Source organism: Pseudoliparis swirei, chromosome 9 (genome assembly GCF_029220125.1).
Source record: "Pseudoliparis swirei isolate HS2019 ecotype Mariana Trench chromosome 9, NWPU_hadal_v1, whole genome shotgun sequence".
In the NCBI taxonomy this organism is placed as follows: Eukaryota; Metazoa; Chordata; class Actinopteri; order Perciformes; family Liparidae; genus Pseudoliparis; species Pseudoliparis swirei.
This window is the reverse complement of record NC_079396.1, coordinates 26,671,580-26,690,588: the sequence shown is the minus strand read 5'-3', so window position 1 is coordinate 26,690,588 and position 19,009 is coordinate 26,671,580. Positions and strand designations below refer to the sequence as shown.

At 42.8% G+C, this 19,009-nt stretch overlaps 1 protein-coding gene across 2 annotated transcripts in view; it reads left to right on the top strand.

Moving 5' to 3' along the window:
- Positions 1 to 19,009, top strand: part of LOC130199890 (prickle-like protein 2) — a 66,324-nt gene that overhangs the window by 36,105 nt on the left and 11,210 nt on the right. For both annotated transcript variants that reach the window (XM_056423731.1, XM_056423730.1), the window contains exon 2: positions 17,680 to 17,844. In XM_056423731.1, the coding sequence (XP_056279706.1) occupies positions 17,713 to 17,844 (132 nt within the window). In that variant the 5' untranslated portion in view covers positions 17,680 to 17,712. The remainder of the gene's footprint in view (positions 1 to 17,679; positions 17,845 to 19,009) is intronic.

Here is a 19,009-nt window from a genome sequence, read left to right as displayed (position 1 = left end):
CAACGGACGGTTGTTGGACTCTCGGTTCCCACCTCAAACAAACCGTTTCTCCTACGGTGACGCGTGAACCCGTTCGGCGTGAACCCGTTCGGCGTGAACCCGTTCGGCGTGAACCCGTTCGGCGTGAAGACGCTCCGGTGAACCGACTCGCTCTTCGTCTCCAGGACTGAACGCCAAAAGACGATTAATTTTCCCGTGCGCGCGGCGCTTTAGCGGTCGATGCTTCCCATGTGGCGGCCGTCCACACATTCGTCAACCCTTCTGTGTTGGGCTCAAAATACATTAAATTAAAGCGTCCGGTGGCTGGTTTGCTGCCAGGGAAACAAAGATTATGGAAATATATTGATATTTATAACATTATTTCTGGAGAGAACGCAGTTATTGTGAAGCCCAGTTCGTCATCACAGACGCCAGACAAGGAGAAGACTTTCTCTACTTAAATAAATGACGTTTAAGTGTGTGGGTTGTGTGTATGTATGTGTGTGTGTGTGTGTGTGTGTGTGTGTCATTACCCTGTCAGCTCGCTGCACATTACATAATTACTAACTGTACGTGCCAACAAAGAAAATAACATCGTGCAAGTACTTTTTTAATTTATTTTTTGCCAATTTAAGCATATTGACATTGTAATTTCATTTAGAACCGAGTTCCTCTGAACACCACGCCGTCTTTTTCCTGCAGTACAAATACAAATTGCGTTTGTTTCTCCGCACGCCGGCCGCCGTAAACGACCGCCGACGTGGTCGAGGGTCCGCGGACGGTCGTAAAAAAACCCAAAATGTCCGACTTTAGGGGGCGGGGACGGTTCTGTTGCTGGCGGCACCGTCGTAACCACGGCGACAAAAGTGACAGCGATTGAGCCGCCGGAAAACCACCAAATGTCTGTAAGGTTCAGCGTGGAGTTGTTTTGTGCCTCAAGGCTTTCACTCCACCGCCATTCACGAGTAACGGATCAGTGTGGCGAACCGAGGGGCAATCTAAAAACACGTGTGTGTGTGTGTGTGTGTGGGTGGGGGGGGGGGTTGAGCCCTTTCTTTCCGTGGAGGCGGCTCGGTGACGTGCGCTCCACCTCTTGACGCTTTCCGTTTTTTTTGTTTTTTTTAACTTCTTTAACGTGGCGTTGCGTCGCAGGAAAAGAAAGAAAGAAAGAAAAAGAGGGCTGGAGCTGCTTGTGTTCTGCTCTCCGCCCGCGAGTGGGAGGACGTGTAAAAATGCATAGCAACAGACTTCTTCTCCACGCTCACGACGCACGTGAACACGCGCTCAGGGACGGATATAGCAGCCGGAACGCCACCCTGCAAACGACGGGGAAGAGGACGCCCTCGGGCCGGCGATGCTAACGGCGGCGCACAACGGGCCACGGAAAAACTGATTGTGTGTGTGTGTGTGTGTGTGTGTGTGTGTGTGTGTGTGTGTGTGTGTGTGTGTGTGTGTGTGTGTGTGTGTGTGTGTGTGTGTGTGTGTGTGTGTGTGTGTGTGTGTGTGTGTGTGTGTGTGTGTGTGTGTGTGTGTGTGTGTCAGGGATTGGTTTCATTAGGATTCTAGAGATACTAATATTCTACTGTGAGAAAGAAAGAAAAAAGACAATAAAGAAAGTCGTCATTCATCGGCTGCTCGTGAATAAACTCTGCACGCCGTTGCTATCGGTTACCTGCAAAAAGTTGCATTTCTGCAGATTTATGTTCTGCTTGTTGGCTAAATCGTTTGGTTTCTTATCGTTACTCCATTACTCGTGAGGGTTGGAAAGCCTGGAAAAGTCATGGAATTTAAAATATGGTTATTTCCAGGCCTGTAAAAAAATGTAGTCCAAAAAGTTTGGAAAAGTCATTAAAATGTGTTTTATATTCACGTGTTCATTCACGCTGAGTTTTAAATAATTACGATGTTTTTAAAAGAAAGACGCTCAGAATATAAAACCCTATAATCCACAATGCCAGGGCAATGTTCGGGATAATCCACTATGACACAGAAGTGGTCTGGATAATCCACTATACCACTGAAGTGGTCTGGATAATCCACTATGACACGGAATTGTTCTGGATAATCCACTATGACACAGAAGTGGTCTGGATAATCCACTATGACACGGAATTGTTCTGGATAATCCACTATGACACGGAAGTGGTCTGGATAATCCACTATGACACGGAAGTGGTCTGGATAATCCACTATGACACAGAAGTGGTCTGGATAATCCACTATACCACTGAAGTGGTCTGGATAATCCACTATGACACAGAAGTGGTCTGGATAATCCACTATGACACGGAATTGTTCTGGATAATCCACTATGACACGGAAGTGGTCTGGATAATCCACTATGACACGGAAGTGGTCTGGATAATCCACTATACCACTGAAGTGGTCTGGATAATCCACTATGACACAGAAGTGGTCTGGATAATCCACTATAACACAGAATTGTTCTGGATAATCCACTATGCCAGGGCAATGTTCGGGATAATCCACTATGACACGGAATTGTTCTGGATAATCCACTATGCCAGGGCAATGTTCGGGATAATCCACTATGACACGGAAGTGGTCTGGATAATCCACTATGACACAGAAGTGGTCTGGATAATCCACTATAACACAGAATTGTTCTGGATAATCCACTATGCCAGGGCAATGTTCGGGATAATCCACTATGACACGGAATTGTTCTGGATAATCCACTATGCCAGGGCAATGTTCGGGATAATCCACTATGACACGGAAGTGGTCTGGATAATCCACTATGACACAGAAGTGGTCTGGATAATCCACTATGACACGGAAGTGGTCTGGATAATCCGCTATGACACAGAAGTGGTTTGGATAATCCACTATGACACAGAAGTGGTCTGGATAATCCACTATGACACGGAAGTGGTCTGGATAATCCACTATGACACTGAAGTGTAAATCCATTGGTCAAAATGTGTCTGAACCCTGAACCGGAGTCATCGGCAACTACCGTCCGGTGGTTCCCGTCACTCGGGCCGTCCCACAGAGAGGAGCCGGATGTGTTTTAATTACAGCCTTCTGGGTCCTCGTGACATTTTGTACGTCTGTAGGTGAGAGAGAGTCCTACTTAGGATGTCAGGAACACACCTCCAGCCATTGTGTGTGTGTGTGTGTTTGTGTGTTCTTTAACTGTTGATATCTCAGCATTTGCTCTCCATCACATCCGTGATTCGTGGGTTCCCGGCACATGCAAACTAAGCCCCTCCCCCTGTTGACGACAACGCCGCGTTTAGTAACGGCGTGACGTGCGGTCGTGCATTGTGTTCCTATTTAACGTCGCCGACGTTGTCGACCAATCGGAGCTCTGGCAGCTTTTTTTATTCCTACGGGGGTCAACCTCCCTTTTTCAATTAATTCCTTGTTAGCCGTGATCCAAATAAGCTGCGGTAAGAATGTAATCCTCATAACTGGATTATGAGCTGATTTTGCTCTGCCAGAGATTTATTTTTTTAATGCGTGGGTTAAGTAATTATAGGCTACGGCGGCGTATCGACAGCCAATCGGAGAGCCGGTCGGTTAACGAGCAGCTGCCTCGTTAAAAAATGTGAATGTTGCTTTGGGCCAGGAGGGGATGAGTTCTGGCTCCGGTGTGACGGCTGTTTCCACGAGTGTGTCCTTGATAACGATTCTGTACGCAGACCTCAGAGAGCCATTGATCACACACACACTCACACACACACACACACTCAGACACACACACACACACACACCGTCTGTTCGACATAAGAAACAAGATGGAGGAACGAAGGACTCTGATCTTGAAGAGATGCATAGATAACGTCCGTTCAGTCTGAAGCTGCCTCCCCTTTATACCTTCAGATTAAAAGAGGGACGGCATATGTTGAAATTATTATTATTATTCTCCCCTTTCATTTCATACCTGCGAAGGTTTTTCTTTTTTCCACGAGCCTGACGCCATGGCGACCGACTCCCGTGTCATTATCGACGTAATTTCTTGGGAGGTGGGAAGAAAGAAAGAAAGGAAAAGGAAAAAAGGCTGGAAGTTTAAGGAAAGGGAGGCGTGTGATCGGGGGGGGGGGGGGGGGGGGCTGCTCAGAATCTGTGAAAGGACACATCCTTTATGTGTGTGTGTGTGGTCGACGGGATCCCACCGTCAGTAGCCTCTCAATGGGTCTGGTCATTTATTTTATTTTTTACTGGCAGTGTTTTTTGAGATACAAAGGCACAAATACATAAAGATACAAATAAATACAGATACAAAGACATAACGATACAAAGACATAAAGATACAAAGACATAAAGATACAAAGACACAAAGACATAAAGATACAAAGACATAAAGATACAAATACATACAGATACAAAGACATAAAGATACAAAGACATAAAGATACAAAGACACAAAGACATAAAGATACAAAGACATAAAGATACAAAGACATAAAGATACAAATACATACAGATACAAAGCCATAAAGATACAAAGATACAAAGACATAAAGTTACAAAGACATAAAGATACAAAGACATAAAGATACAAAGATATAAAGATACAAAGACATAAAGTTACAAAGACATAAAGATACAAAGATATAAAGAATATAAAGATACAAAGACACAAAGACATAAAGATACAAAGACATAAAGATACAAAGACATAAAGATACAAAGACACAAAGACATAAAGATACAAATACATACAGATACAAAGCCATAAAAATACAAAGATACAAAGACATAAAGTTACAAAGACATAAAGATACAAAGACATAAAGATACAAAGATATAAAGATACAAAGACATAAAGTTACAAAGACATAAAGATACAAAGATACAAAGACACAAAGCCATAAAAATACAAAGACACAAAGACATTCAATTCAATTCAATTCAGTTTATTTGTATAGCCCAATTTCACAAATTACAAATTTGTCTCGGAGTGCTTTACAATCTGTACACATAGACATCCCTGCCCCAAAACCTCACATCGGACCAGGAAAAACTCCCAAATAACCCTTCAGGGGGAAAAAAAGGGAAGAAACCTGCAGGAGAGCAACAGAGGAGGATCCCTCTCCAGGATGGACAGAACAATAGATGTCATGTGACCAGAAGGACAGATTTAGAGTTAAAATACATTCAATGAATATGACAGAGTGTATGAATAGTTCATAGTCGGCATATTCCACGATGGAGACCTCCACGATCCATCAGGCAGATGGAGGTAGGGAGGAGGAGTGGGCGGAGTCTCAACAGTGGGCGGAGTCTCAACAGGACAGTGGCGTCGTCGGTAGCAGGAATTCCACGACCCAGACCTCGATGATCCATCAGCAGATAGGATCTATGCCGTCTCATAGGGTCCGATGACCCCATGAGACGTGAAGTCAAAAGGACTCCGGGGAGAAAGCAGAGTTAGTAACGTGTGATTGAGAGATGACAATTCATCCTTAAGGAGAGAAAAAAGAGGAGATAGGTGCTCAGTGCATCCTAAACGTCCCCCGGCAGCTATAAGCCTATAGCAGCATATCAAGGGGCTGGACCAGGTGAACCTGATTCAGCCCTAACTATAAGCTCTGTCAAAGAGGAAGGTCTTAAGTCTACTCTTAAACGAGGTGACTGTGTCTGCCTCCCGGACTGTAATTGGAAGCTGGTTCCATAGAAGAGGAGCTTGATAACTAAAGGCTCTGGCTCCCATTTTACTTTTTAAGACTCTAGGAACTACAAGTAGTCCCGCATTTAGTGAGCGCAGCTCTCTAGTGGGGCAATATGGTACTACAAGCTCCTTAAGATATGATGGTGCATCACCAATCAAGGCTTTGTACGTTAAGAGAAGAATTTTAAAAGTGATTCTTGATTTTATGGGTAGCCAGTGCAGAACAGCTAGTACAGGAGTGATATGATCTCTTTTCTTAGTTTTAGTGAGAATACGAGCTGCAGCATTCTGGATCAACTGGAGGAACCTAAGAGACTTATTAGAGCAGCCTGATAATAAGGAGTTGCAGTAATCCAGTCTCGAAGTAACGAACGCGTGAACCAATTTTTCTGCATCTTTTTGTGACAAGATGTGCCTGATTTTTTAAATATTACGTAGATGAAAGAATGCAGTCCTTGAGATTTGCTTTACGTGGGAGTTAAAGGACAAGTCCCGATCAAAGATAACGCCAAGATTCTTTACAGTGGTGTTGGATGCCAGGGCAATGCCGTCTACAGAATCCACATCACCAGATAATTGATCTCTGAGGTGCTCAGGGCCGATTAAAATTACTTCGGTTTTGTCTGAGTTTAACATCAAGAAGTTGCAGGTCATCCATGTTTTTATGTCTTTAAGACATGCTTGAATTTTACCGAGTTGGTTGCTCTCCTCTGGTTTTATCGATAGATATAGTTGAGTATCATCTGCATAACAATGAAAGTTTATGGAGTGTTTCCTGATAATATTGCCCAAAGGAAGCATGTATAAGGTAAATAAAATTGGTCCAAGCACAGAACCTTGTGGAACTCCGTGACTAACATTGGTGGTTATCGAGGCGTCATCGTTTACAAATACAAATTGTGATCGATCTGATAAATAGGATTTAAACCAAATTAGTGCCGTGCCTGAAATGCCAATCGACTGCTCCAGTCTCTGTAATAGGATGTCATGGTCAATGGTGTCGAATGCAGCACTAAGGTCTAACAAGACCAGTACAGAGATGAGTCCTTTATCTGCTGCCATTAAGAGGTCATTTGTAATTTTCACCAGTGCCGTCTCGGTGCTGTGGTGTTTTCTAAATCCTGATTGAAATTTCTCAAATAAACTATTATGATGTAGAAAGTCGCACAACTGATTTGCGACCACTTTCTCAAGGATCTTGGAGAGGAAGGGGAGGTTAGAGATCGGTCTGTAGTTAGCCAACACCTCTGGATCCAGAGTGGGCTTCTTCAGGAGAGGTTTAATAACAGCCACTTTGAAGGAGTGTGGTACGTGGCCTGTTAGCAGAGACACATTGATAATATCTAATAGAGAGCTGCCAATTAAAGGCAAAACGTCTTTAAGCAGCCTCGTCGGGATGGGGTCCAAGAGACAGGTAGACGTGTTCGAAGTAGAAACCGTTGAAGATAATTGGTCACGGTTGATAGGAGAAAAGCCCTCCAAATATACACCAGGGCATACAGCGGTTTCCAAGGCCATTCCACTTGAGGACAGATTGGCACTGGTTAAGGGCAAGAGATTATTAATCTTGTCCCTAATAGTTAAAATCTTTTCATTAAAGAAGTTCATGAAGTCATTACCACTGAGGTTTATAGGAATGCTCGGCTCCACAGAGCTGTGACTCTCTGTCAGCCTGGCTACAGTGCTGAAGAGAAACCTGGGGTTGTTCTTATTTTTTTCTATTACTGATGAGTAATAGGCTGCTCTGGCATTACGGAGGGCCTTCTTATAAGTTTTAAGACTATCTCGCCAAACTAAGCGGGATTCTTCCAGATTAGTTGAACGCCATATGCTTTCAAGCTTTCGTGACGTTTGCTTTAGTTTGCGGGTCTGAGGGTTATACCAGGGAGCAAATCTCCTCTTCCTCACTGTCTTCTTCTTCAGAGGGGCTATCGAGTCCAGTGTCATTCTCAGAGAGCCTGTGGCACTATCAACAAGATGATCAATGTGGGACGGACTAAAGTTAGACCAGGAGTCCTCTGTTATATTGAGACGTGGTATCGAATCAAATACAGAAGGAATCGCTTCTTTAAATTTAGCTACAGCACTGTCAGTTAGACATCTGGTGTAGAAACTTTTGACTAACGGAGTACACTCCGGTAGTATAAATTCAAAAGTTATGAGGTTGTGGTCTGACAGAAGAGGATTCTGTGGGAAGACGTTCAAATGCTCAATGTCAACGCCATAAGTAAGAACAAGATCAAGCGTGTGGCCAAAGCTGTGAGTGGGTTTCTGTACTCTCTGGCAGAAGCCAATCGAGTCCAACAAGGAGATGAATGCAGCACCGAGGCAATCATTATCAACATCCACATGGATATTAAAATCTCCAACAATAATAACTTTATCAGTTTTAAGAACCAAACTTGATATAAATTCTGAGAATTCAGATATAAACTCTGAATATGGACCTGGTGGCCGGTACAGAATCACAAATAGAATTGGCTGTAGTGTTTTCCAGGTTGGATGTGAAAGACTAAGAACAAGGCTTTCAAATGAGGTGTAGTTTAATTTAGGTTTAGGATTTATTAATAGGCTCGATTCAAAGATGGCTGCTACTCCACCTCCTCGACCGGTGCCTCGAGGAATGTGAGTATTAATATGACTTGGAGGAGTCGATTCATTCAGGCAGACATATTCTTCATGGCTCAGCCAGGTTTCAGTTAGACAACATAAATCAATGTGATTATCTGATATTAAATCATTTAGTAACACAGCTTTCTAATATTTAGGAGACCACATTTAATAGTCCTGTTTTGTTGCACTGCTGAAATAATGGTGTTAACTTGTATAAGGTTATTGTGTACGACTCCTCTTCTGCTTTCTTTTGATAGAATTAATTTAAGTTTAAGTGGCCGTGGGACAGACACAGTCTCTATGGAGCTCTGGGAGGGACTGGGTGAGAGGGGGGGAGGCCCCGGGGGAGGGATGTGCTATGGGGGACACTGGGTGACAGGGATGACAGGGGCGTGGGGCGACTCTGTTTCTGCTTTATGACATGAACCCTGCATTGTCACAGATATGGCTGTCCGTTGATCAACTTGGTAAAGATACAAAGACATAAAGATACAAAGACACAAATACACAAAGATACAAATACACAAACACATAAAGAGGACCTAAAGACACAAAGCCCCCCCCCCCCCCACACACCTCCAAAAACAAATCCTCCTCCATGTAAATATGTGGTGACCTTTCGGTGACCTTTTCATGCTCTTTGCATCGCGCCTCATTCTCCCAGAGGCCGATTGTTGAAGTGTTTGATGTTTAACAGTTTTTGCTCTGGGGGAACTAAACCGCCACCACTTCTTTACCATTAGGAACATGTGTTTAACCACTACACACACACACACAAACTGATCCTCAAACCTCCCACTGTACTCTTTAATACTTCATCGGATGAGCCGAGTCTCCAACGCCATGATGTAAAAGTTGTGAAGTGCTGCTGTAGAGAGAGAGAGAGAGAGAGAGAGAGAGACTGGTGATTTTCACTCTTTTCTCCATTTGGTTGTAAAAGGCTCGACAGCGTATCTGAAGCCCGTCGTCCTGTGTGCTCCACCACAGGAAGAGGAGGATTAATCGACGTGTGTTGGACTACTGGTTCCAACACAGTGTTTGTTTACGGGGACATAATTGCCGACGCACAGCGGTGCGATTAGAGGACGGACCGAGAACCTGTTGAGACGATTAGCGTCTTCTTCTGTGTGAAAACATCCATTCTTCACCGGAAGGTTTCCTCATGGTTAACGTTAACGACTCCTCTGGTTGTATAGAAGTCTATGCTTCATGTGTAAAAGCTGCATCCTCTCTCCTGACCACCAGGGGGCGACTCCTCTGGTTGTATAGAAGTCTATGCGTCATGTGTAAAAGCTGCATTCTCTCCCCTGACCACCAGGGGGCTCCTCTGGTTGTATAGAAGTATATGCTTCATGTGTAAAAGCTGCATCCTCTCTCCTGACCACCAGGGAGCGACTCCTCTGGTTGTATAGAAGTATATGCTTCATGTGTAAAAGCTGCATTCTCTCCCCTGACCACCAGGTGGCGACTCCTCTGGTTGTATAGAAGTATATGCTTCATGTGTAAAAGCTGCATTCTCTCCCCTGACCACCAGGGGGAGACTCCTCTGGTTGTATAGAAGTATATGCTTCATGTGTAAAAGCTGCATTCTCTCCCCTGACCACCAGGGGGCGACTCCTCTGGTTGTATAGAAGTCTATATAGTGACTCTACTTCTCTTTTGATATATTCCCTCAGTAAACACTGTAAACATGAGTTTATGTCCCAGTTTCTAGTTTCAAGTCTTCTTCTATACAGCATGATGTCATCATTCAGTACATTATGGTCTGTCGAGTCCAACAGACCATAAAGCACATACACACATATGTATTAGAGCTGGTGACTCACATTCACGTTTACCGGTTGCGAAGAAAAACCAAGATGGCGACTGCCGACATGCCGAAACACGAGGCTGTAGATCGGCAGTCTTCCCGACCAATGAGTGACGAGCGTGTCACGGAGTCACCGTCTCCACGGCTTCACGCCGGGGTTACCAGGTAAAGCTCGCTGCCGAAACTGGCGTCAGCTTTTTACATAAATAAGAGCTTCTTCTCTCCATCACTCTGCCTCTCTCCTCTCTCATGCACACCCACACAGAGCCTGTCACACGGGGAGGAGGAGGAGGAGGAGGAGGAGGAGGAGGAGGAGAAGCATGACACGTGAAAAGAGAAACAGCGTCCACAGCCCTCTCTCCATTGTTTCTCTTCCGTTTTCATGACAGCGAACGCATTCCAGACTTTTTTTCTCCGATCTCCAAGTTTCGAACGCGTCTTCTTTTGTTCTCGAAAATACCCAATTACCCAAAGATAAAAATAAAAAAAGGAAAAAACAGACAAACTAAATTAGGGGAAGCAAAGATCTGCATAAAAGGACGACGCTGATTAACAATCGGTTCTTCTGTGTGTGAATTAAAGACTCTGAGCTGAAGGAGAGGCAGAAATGATGAGGAAGAAAAAATAAATATTGAATTCAGAGTAATGACTCGTGATCTGTAACGCCTGATATGCCGACAACAGAAACACAACGCGTTGCATCACCCCGGTGTGAAGGGAGACGACAACATCCACGCTCTCTCTCTCTCTCTCCCCCTCTCTCTCATCACTACATTTCTTCAGACAGTTCGAGACTTTGCACACCAAACGGTTGCCACGGCAACTTGCCGGTTGCCCAACACCTGGCTGACCGAGGATCAGTTCGTCCACATCCACCCGGTTTATCGTCAAACAATTATTGATCCAATTAGATCAAACTGAATCCATACACTGCCGTTGCTTTGTTGTGATTATCTGAGAGCGCTCCAGGACATGTGACTCAAAACGAGGCGCTCGTCACAGAAATGGTGACTAATAATATTACATTTTAGTACCTATCACAAAAAAATGAGGAGTTGTCATTAGGGCCCCAAGGAAGTTAATATTATTATTATTATTATTATTATTATTATTATTAGTGTTATTACTATTATTATTATTATTACTATTATTATTATTATTACTACTATTATTATTATTATTATTATTACTATTATTATTACTATTATTATTATTATTACTATTATTATTACTATTATTATTATTATTCTCTCAAGTTAATCACATTTGAAGTGTTTTTTTGCGTCGCTCGAAAAGTTGTGAAATGGGCAAACTGGCTCGATAGCGCCCCCTGTAAAGTCGGTGAAAATTTGGTTCGCGGGTGTGGGGGAGGTACAAAAGTCGGCCATTTTGAATTTGGATCTCACATCTTTAGCCCTTCTTTAACAGGCGCCACCCTCCTCAGATTTGATCCGATCGACTTTATTTTCGGCCGCTGCGATGCAAAGGCCTTTGGGGTCGAAGGTTGCAGAATGGTTGCCGTGGCGTGGAGGCAAACAAAAGCCATACTTTTATCCAGGTGATCATACGCTTGTCAAGAATCCCCCCTGTGGATCCTACACCCGGCTCCTTTTGAACGTCCAGATGTTCAACAACACAACCAGCTGCTGTCCGTCTCTTTATGGAAGAGGGACGAAGAGGAAGAGAAAGACTCTCCCCTGGTACATGAAAGGCTTTTATTCAGTTTACCAGGGTAAGAAGACGAAGCCACGTTCAACAATAAAGACACGGCTGTCGTTAATAATACGATGTCTTGTACACTCAATATCTCGAAATCACCTGCCGGGTGCTTATTCAGATTTGGCACCAGCGTCCACTTGGACTCAAAGACGAGCCGATTATAATTCGGTGCTCCCGGGTCACCATAGACACATTCATTTGGCCGTGAGGGTCCGTTGACATTAAAAGAGTTTCATCCTGGCTGAAAGCAGCAAGCTCATTGGTGAAAACACTTTAAAGGTGTAGCAGGGTTTTATTTTATTTATTTTTGGGGTTTGCGTCTGGTTTCTATGCCACATGGGGTATAAGAGGAGGTAGAAACAAGGTGGATGGAGTATAAGAGGTGGTAGAAACAAGGTGGATGGAGTATAAGAGGAGGTAGAAACAAGGTGGATGAAGTATAAGAGGAGGTAGAAACAAGGTGGATGGGGTATAAGAGGAGGTAGAAACAAGGTGGATGAAGTATAAGAGGAGGTAGAAACAAGGTGGATGGAGTATAAGAGGAGATAGAAACAAGGTGGATGGAGTATAAGAGGAGGTAGAAACAAGGTGGATGGAGTATAAGTGGAGGTAGAAACAAGGTGGATAAAGTATAAGAGGTGGTAGAAACAAGGTGGATGGAGTATAAGAGGAGGTAGAAACAAGGTGGATGGAGTATAAGAGGAGGTAGAAACAAGGTGGATAAAGTATAAGAGGAGGTAGAAACAAGGTGGATGGAGGATAAGAGGAGGTAGAAACAAGGTGGATGGAGGATAAGAGGAGGTAGAAACAAGGTGGATGGAGGATAAGAGGAGATAGAAACAAGGTGGATGGAGGATAAGAAGAGGTAAACAAGGTGGATGACGTATAAGAAGAGGTAGAAACAAGGTGGATGGAGTATAAGAGGAGGTAGAAACAAGGTGGATGAAGTATAAGAGGAGGTAGAAACAAGGTGGATGGAGGATAAGAGGAGGTAGAAACAAGGTGGATGGAGGATAAGAGGAGATAGAAACAAGGTGGATGATGTATAAGAGGTGGTAGAAACAAGGTGGATGGAGGATAAGAAGAGGTAAACAAGGTGGATGACGTATAAGAAGAGGTAGAAACAAGGTGGATGGAGTATAAGAGGAGGTAGAAACAAGGTGGATGAAGTATAAGAGGAGGTAGAAACAAGGTGGATGGAGGATAAGAGGAGGTAGAAACAAGGTGGATGAAGTATAAGAGGAGGTAGAAACAAGGTGGATGGAGGATAAGAAGAGGTAAACAAGGTGGATTAAGTATAAGAATAGGTAAACAAAGTGGATGAAGCATAGGACACCTTAAATATATATTCATATACATTTATTGTATCTATTGTATCTATTGTTCTGTCCATCCTGGAGAGGGATCCTCCTCTGTTGCTCTCCTGAAGGTTTCTTCCCTTTTTTCCCCCTGAAGGGTTATTTGGGAGTTTTTCCTTGTCCGATGTGAGGTTTTGGAGCAGGGATGTCTATGTGTACAGATTGTAAAGCACTCCGAGACCAATTTGTAATTTGTGAAATTGGGCTATACAAATAAACTGAATTGAATTGAATTGAATTATTGCTATTTGGGTTCAAAGGTCAAACATCAGAATACAACCAGGGGAAGGTCATGATCATTGTAACGATTGTAAAGCCATTTCCTCCTCCGGGGGGATGTGATCAGTTCCTCAGATCGGGTTGAACGATGTATTGATCGGTTGGAAAGGAAACCGTCTCTTCAAAGGCCGAATTTCACTCAACGTTAATTACAAGACACTGAAACCTTTTCAACCTCTCACTGAATCTTTTACTAGCTTTTAAATAACTGTTTTCATGCTTTATATATAAAAAATAAAAATATTATATATTTAATAAATATATACATATTAAAAATATATATATACATATATTATAAACCTAATATATATATAGAATATATATATACACACAAATATTAAATGTTTAAAATATTTATATATATGTAATATATATATATATTTAATATATATAATATGTATATACAAATATATATATACATGTGTGTATTTTATTTTGATATATTTAGTTGGAAGGTAATACATAAAATAACTATATTTCTTTCACCATAGTGTCTCCAGTCTTCTCCATATAGATAAAATAAATACTTAACAATTTTTTGGAATAGGAATATTTTAGAAATTTACCAGAGAAGACTCAAATATATATTCTCTCCCCAAATATATCGCCACGTCTTCTTCTTTCCGAGGCACGGATTACCCAAAAGTAATACGCCTCCTCCAGGAAACAGAAGTTCACGACTCGAGGCAGAACAGAGGAGTGTGCTGTGATTAACCGGGTCGGCCTGGCGAGTGTGTGTGTGTCTGTGTGTATGTGTGTGTGTGTGTGTGTGTATGTGTGTTACGTCAAATAAACTCACACACTCATCGCCGGCCTTCTGCACCGGCTGAATGTGCCTTCAGTCTAAAGTTATGGTGTAAAGACGACTTCCTGCATGGAAACATTGAGAGTCTTTGTTTAACGTCTTATAGCGCAGCATGAAGTTCTTCACAGCTAGTGGACTCATGCACTCTCGTCAGTTTGTTTATTTTTCATATATATTTTTTAACTAAGGAGATATTTTGTCATAGCAGCATATAAAAAGTGGACGTGACGTCACTCATTGAGTTGCGAAGGGTTTTGAAGCCTCTTGTTCAGCATTTTGTCTGTCGCCATCTTGGTTTTCTGTCATCTTGGTTTTCGGCCATCTTGGTTTTCTGTCATCTTGGTTTTCTGACATCTTGGTTTTCTGTCATCTTGGTTTTCTGACATCTTGGTTTTCTGACATCTTGGTTTTCGGCCATCTTGGTTTTCGGCCATCTTGGTTTTCTGTCATCTTGGTTTTCTGACATCTTGGTTTTCTGTCATCTTGGCTTTCTGTCATCTTGGTTTTCTTCATCTTTGTTTTCTTCATCTTTGTTTTCTGTCATCTTTGTTTTCTTCATCTTTGTTTCTGTCATCTTGATTTTCGGCCATCTTGGATTTCTGTCATCTTGGTTTTCTGACATCTTGGTTTTCTGATATCTTTGTTTTCTGTCATCTTTGTTTTCTTCATCTTTGTTTTCTGTCATCTTGGTTTTCTTCATCTTTGTTTCTGTCATCTTCGCTTTCTGTCATCTTTGTTTTCTGTCATCTTTGTTTTCTGTCATCTTTGTTTTCTTCATCTTTGTTTCTGTCATCTTTGGTTTCTTCATCTTGGTTTTCTATCATCTTGGTTTTCTGTCATCTTGGTTTTCTGACATCTTTGTTTTCTGTCATCTTGGTTTTCTGTCATCTTTGTTTTCTGTCATCTTGGTTTTCTGACATCTTTGTTTTCTGTCATCTTGGTTTTCGGCCATCTTGGTTTTCGGCCATCTTAGTTTTCTGTCATCTTAGTTTTCTGACATCTTTGTTTTCTGTCATCTTTGTTTTCTTCATCTTTGTTTTCTGTCATCTTTGTTTTCTTCATCTTTGTTTTCTGTCATCTTTGTTTTCTTCATCTTTGTTTCTGTCATCTTGATTTTAGGCCATCTTGGTTTTCTGTCATCTTGGTTTTCTGCCATCTTGGTTTTCTGTCATTTTGGTTTTCTGACATCATGGTTTTCTGTCATCTTGGTTTTCTGACATCTTGGTTTTCTGTCATCTTTGTTTTCTTCATCTTGGTTTTCTTCATCTTTGTTTCTGTCATCTTGGTTTTCTGTCATCTTTGTTTTCTGTCATCTTTATTTTCTTCATCTTTGTTTCTGTCATCTTGGTTTTCGGTCATCTTTGTTTTCTATCATCTTGGTTTTCTGACATCTTTGTTTTCTGTCATCTTGGTTTTCTGACATCTTTGTTTTCTGTCATCTTGGTTTTCTGTCATCTTTGTTTTCTGACATCTTTGTTTTCTGTCATCTTGGTTTTCGGCCATCTTGGTTTTCGGCCATCTTAGTTTTCTGTCATCTTGGTTTTCTGACATCTTGGTTTCTTGGTTCTCGGCCGCCATCGACATCTTGGTTTTAAGTTCTTTGGCATTTTGGTTTTACCCCACCGCCATCTTGTTGGTTTTTTTGCGGGGGAGTGAAAACCGACACTTCTGGGCCACCACTTGTCTGTTTGACTCTAAATGATCACAATTTACGAAGCAATTTATGAAGCAAAGACATCTATACAACCAGAGGAGTCGCCCCCTGGTGGTCAGGAGAGAGAATGTCGTTTTAACACATGAAGCATAGACTTCTATACAACCAGAGGAGTCGCCCCCTGGTGGTCAGGAGAAAGAATGTCGTTTTAACACATGAAGCAAAGACTTCTATACAACCAGAGGAGCCCCCTGGTGGTCAGGAGAAAGAATGTCGTTTTAACACATGAAGCAAAGACTTCTATACAACCAGTGGAGTCGCGGAGTCGCCCCCTGGTTTTGAGAGAGAGAATGCAAGTTTAAAAACACGTTTCAGAACTGCAGGTATAACTCATAACATTAATCACGGCTCCGTTTCTTTTTTAATTTCCATCTCAAAGCGTCACAATGCACAACGCCACGACACCAGCCACCATTGTTACACCTGTGGTTTCACAGGTCAAAATATCAGGCAAAAAATGAAAAGAGACTTATTTCAAAGGTTTGGGCAAATTTGTTTGTATTTCAAGGAATATTGTGACATTATGGGAACTCTTTCTTACCTGTGACATCATCTCTATGGCTCAGAAGCTTTCAGTCTTTATGCTAAGCTAGGCTAAAGCAATCTCCCTTAGTTGTTATTAATCAGAAGTATTATAGTAGTATACGATAACATAATAAAATATAATAACAATGGAAGTACACTACCGTTCAAGAGTTTGGGGTCACGCAGACAATTCTGTGTTTTCCATGAAAACTCTCACTTTTATTCATCGAATTAATTGCAAAATGAATATTAAATATAGTCAAGACATTGACGAGGTTATAAACAATGATTTTTATTGTAAATATTAATGTAGTTCTTCTTGTGGCTCAAAGGAAGGCCAGTTTTATAGCTTCTCTCACCAGCATAACTGTTTTCAGCTGCGCTCACATAAAAAGGGCTTAAAGGGTTTTCTACCCCTCCGATAGTCTTCTAAGGCGATAACACAATGTACCATTAGAACACTTGAGATGGGCCTCTACACACCTCTGTAGAGACTTCATTACACACCAGAGAATAGTCATCTACACATTAAATATGTAGAGAGAGTATTTATGATTCATTTAAAGTTATCTTCATTGATATGCTTTGAAAAATAAGGACATTTCTACGTGACTCCAAACTTTTGAACGGTAGTGGAGATTAAAATATTGAGTTTCTTAATATTCGGATGTGAAACTGCCGGTTGCCCAGCAACTCCATGAACCAATGACGTACGGCCGGGGGCCGGCTGGAGGCTCAAGGTCACACCATGTGACCTCAGACACGCCTGGTGCTCCTCGTGGCTCGTGATGGAGACTCAAAGGTGTGATCATGTGACCTGTGACCTGTCGTCTCGTAATATCTCTTCTTTCCTTCTCAATCTTGTTGTCGGATCACAACGTTTCTGTTGTTGTTGTTGTTTGGAGTGCGTTACCTTTCTCTCCTGTAAATTATTAATGTGTCATTATTGTGGGCAGCTGTTCTGGAGGAGGAAGAAGAAGAAGAGGATGTAGAGGAGGAGGAGTAGGAAGAGGAGGGGGAGGAAGAGGAGGAAGAAGAAGAAGAGGAGGAGGAGGAGGAAGATAAGGAGGAGGAGGGGAGGAGGAGGAAGAGGAGGAAGTTGAGGAGGATTAGCACGAGATATTCTCCAAGCGTTCATAACTTATCGGATCCTCTTATTTCGCCCCTCTCCATCTCACTATCTCTTTTCCCTCCCCGTCTCACTCCCGTCTCACTCCCGGTGTGTGTCCTCCACAGGGATAACTCTCCACGGAGCATGCTGTGAGCGCCATGTCTCTGGAGATGGAGAACACCATCACCAAGCTGATGTACGACTTCCAGAGGAACTCCACCTCCGACGACGACTCCGGCTGCGCGCTGGAGGAGTACGCCTGGGTCCCCCCCGGCCTGAGCCCCGAGCAGGTAGGGGTCACAGGTCGAGTCACAGGTCTATGTCTAGTCACAGGTCTATGTCTAGTCACAGGTCTATGTCTAGTCACAGGTCTGTCTAGTCACAGGTCTATGTCTAGTCACAGGTCTATGTCTAGTCACAGGTCTGTCTAGTCACATGTCTATGTCTAGTCACAGGTCTATGTCTAGTCACAGGTCTATGTCTAGTCACAGGTCTGTCTAGTCACAGGTCTGTCTAGTCACAGGCCTATGTCTAGTCACAGGCCTGTCTAGTCACAGGTCTGTCTAGTCACAGGTCTGTCTAGTCACAGGTCTATGTCTAGTCACAGGTCTATGTCTAGTCACAGGTCTGTCTAGTCACAGGTCTGTCTAGTCACAGGTCTATGTCGAGTCACAGGTCTGTCTAGTCACAGGTCTGTCTAATCACAGGTCTGTCTAGTCACAGGTCTATGTCTAGTCACATGTCTATGTCTAGTCACAGGTCTATGTCTAGTCACAGGTCTGTCTAGTCACAGGTCTATGTCTAGTCACAGGTCTATATCTAGTCACAGGTCTGTCTAGTCACAGGTCTGTGTCTAGTCACAGGTCTATGTCTAGTCACAGGTATATGTCTAGTCACATGTCTATGTCTAGTCACAGGTCTATGTCTAGTCACAGGTCTGTGTCTAGTCACAGGTCTGTCTAGTCACAGGTCTGTGTCTAGTCACAGGTCTGTCTAGTCACAGGTCTATGTCTAGTCACAGGTCTATGTCTAGTCACAGGTCTGTCTAGTCACAGGTCTGTCTAGTCACAGGTCTGTGTCTAGTCACAGGTCTGTCTAGTCACAGGTCTATGTCTAGTCACAGGTCTATGTCTAGTCACAGGTCTATGTCTAGTCACAGGTCTGTCTAGTCACAGGTCTGTGTCTAGTCACAGGTATGTCTAGTCACAGGTCTGTCTAGTCACAGGTCTATGTCTAGTCACAGGTCTGTCTAGTCACAGGTCTGTGTCTAGTCACAGGTCTGTGTCTAGTCACAGGTCTATGTCTAGTCACAGGTCTGTGTCTAGTCACAGGTCTGTCTAGTCACAGGTCTGTGTCTAGTCACAGGTATGTCTAGTCACAGGTCTGTCTAGTCACAGGTCTGTCTAGTCACAGGTCTATGTCTAGTCACAGGTCTGTCTAGTCACAGGTCTGTGT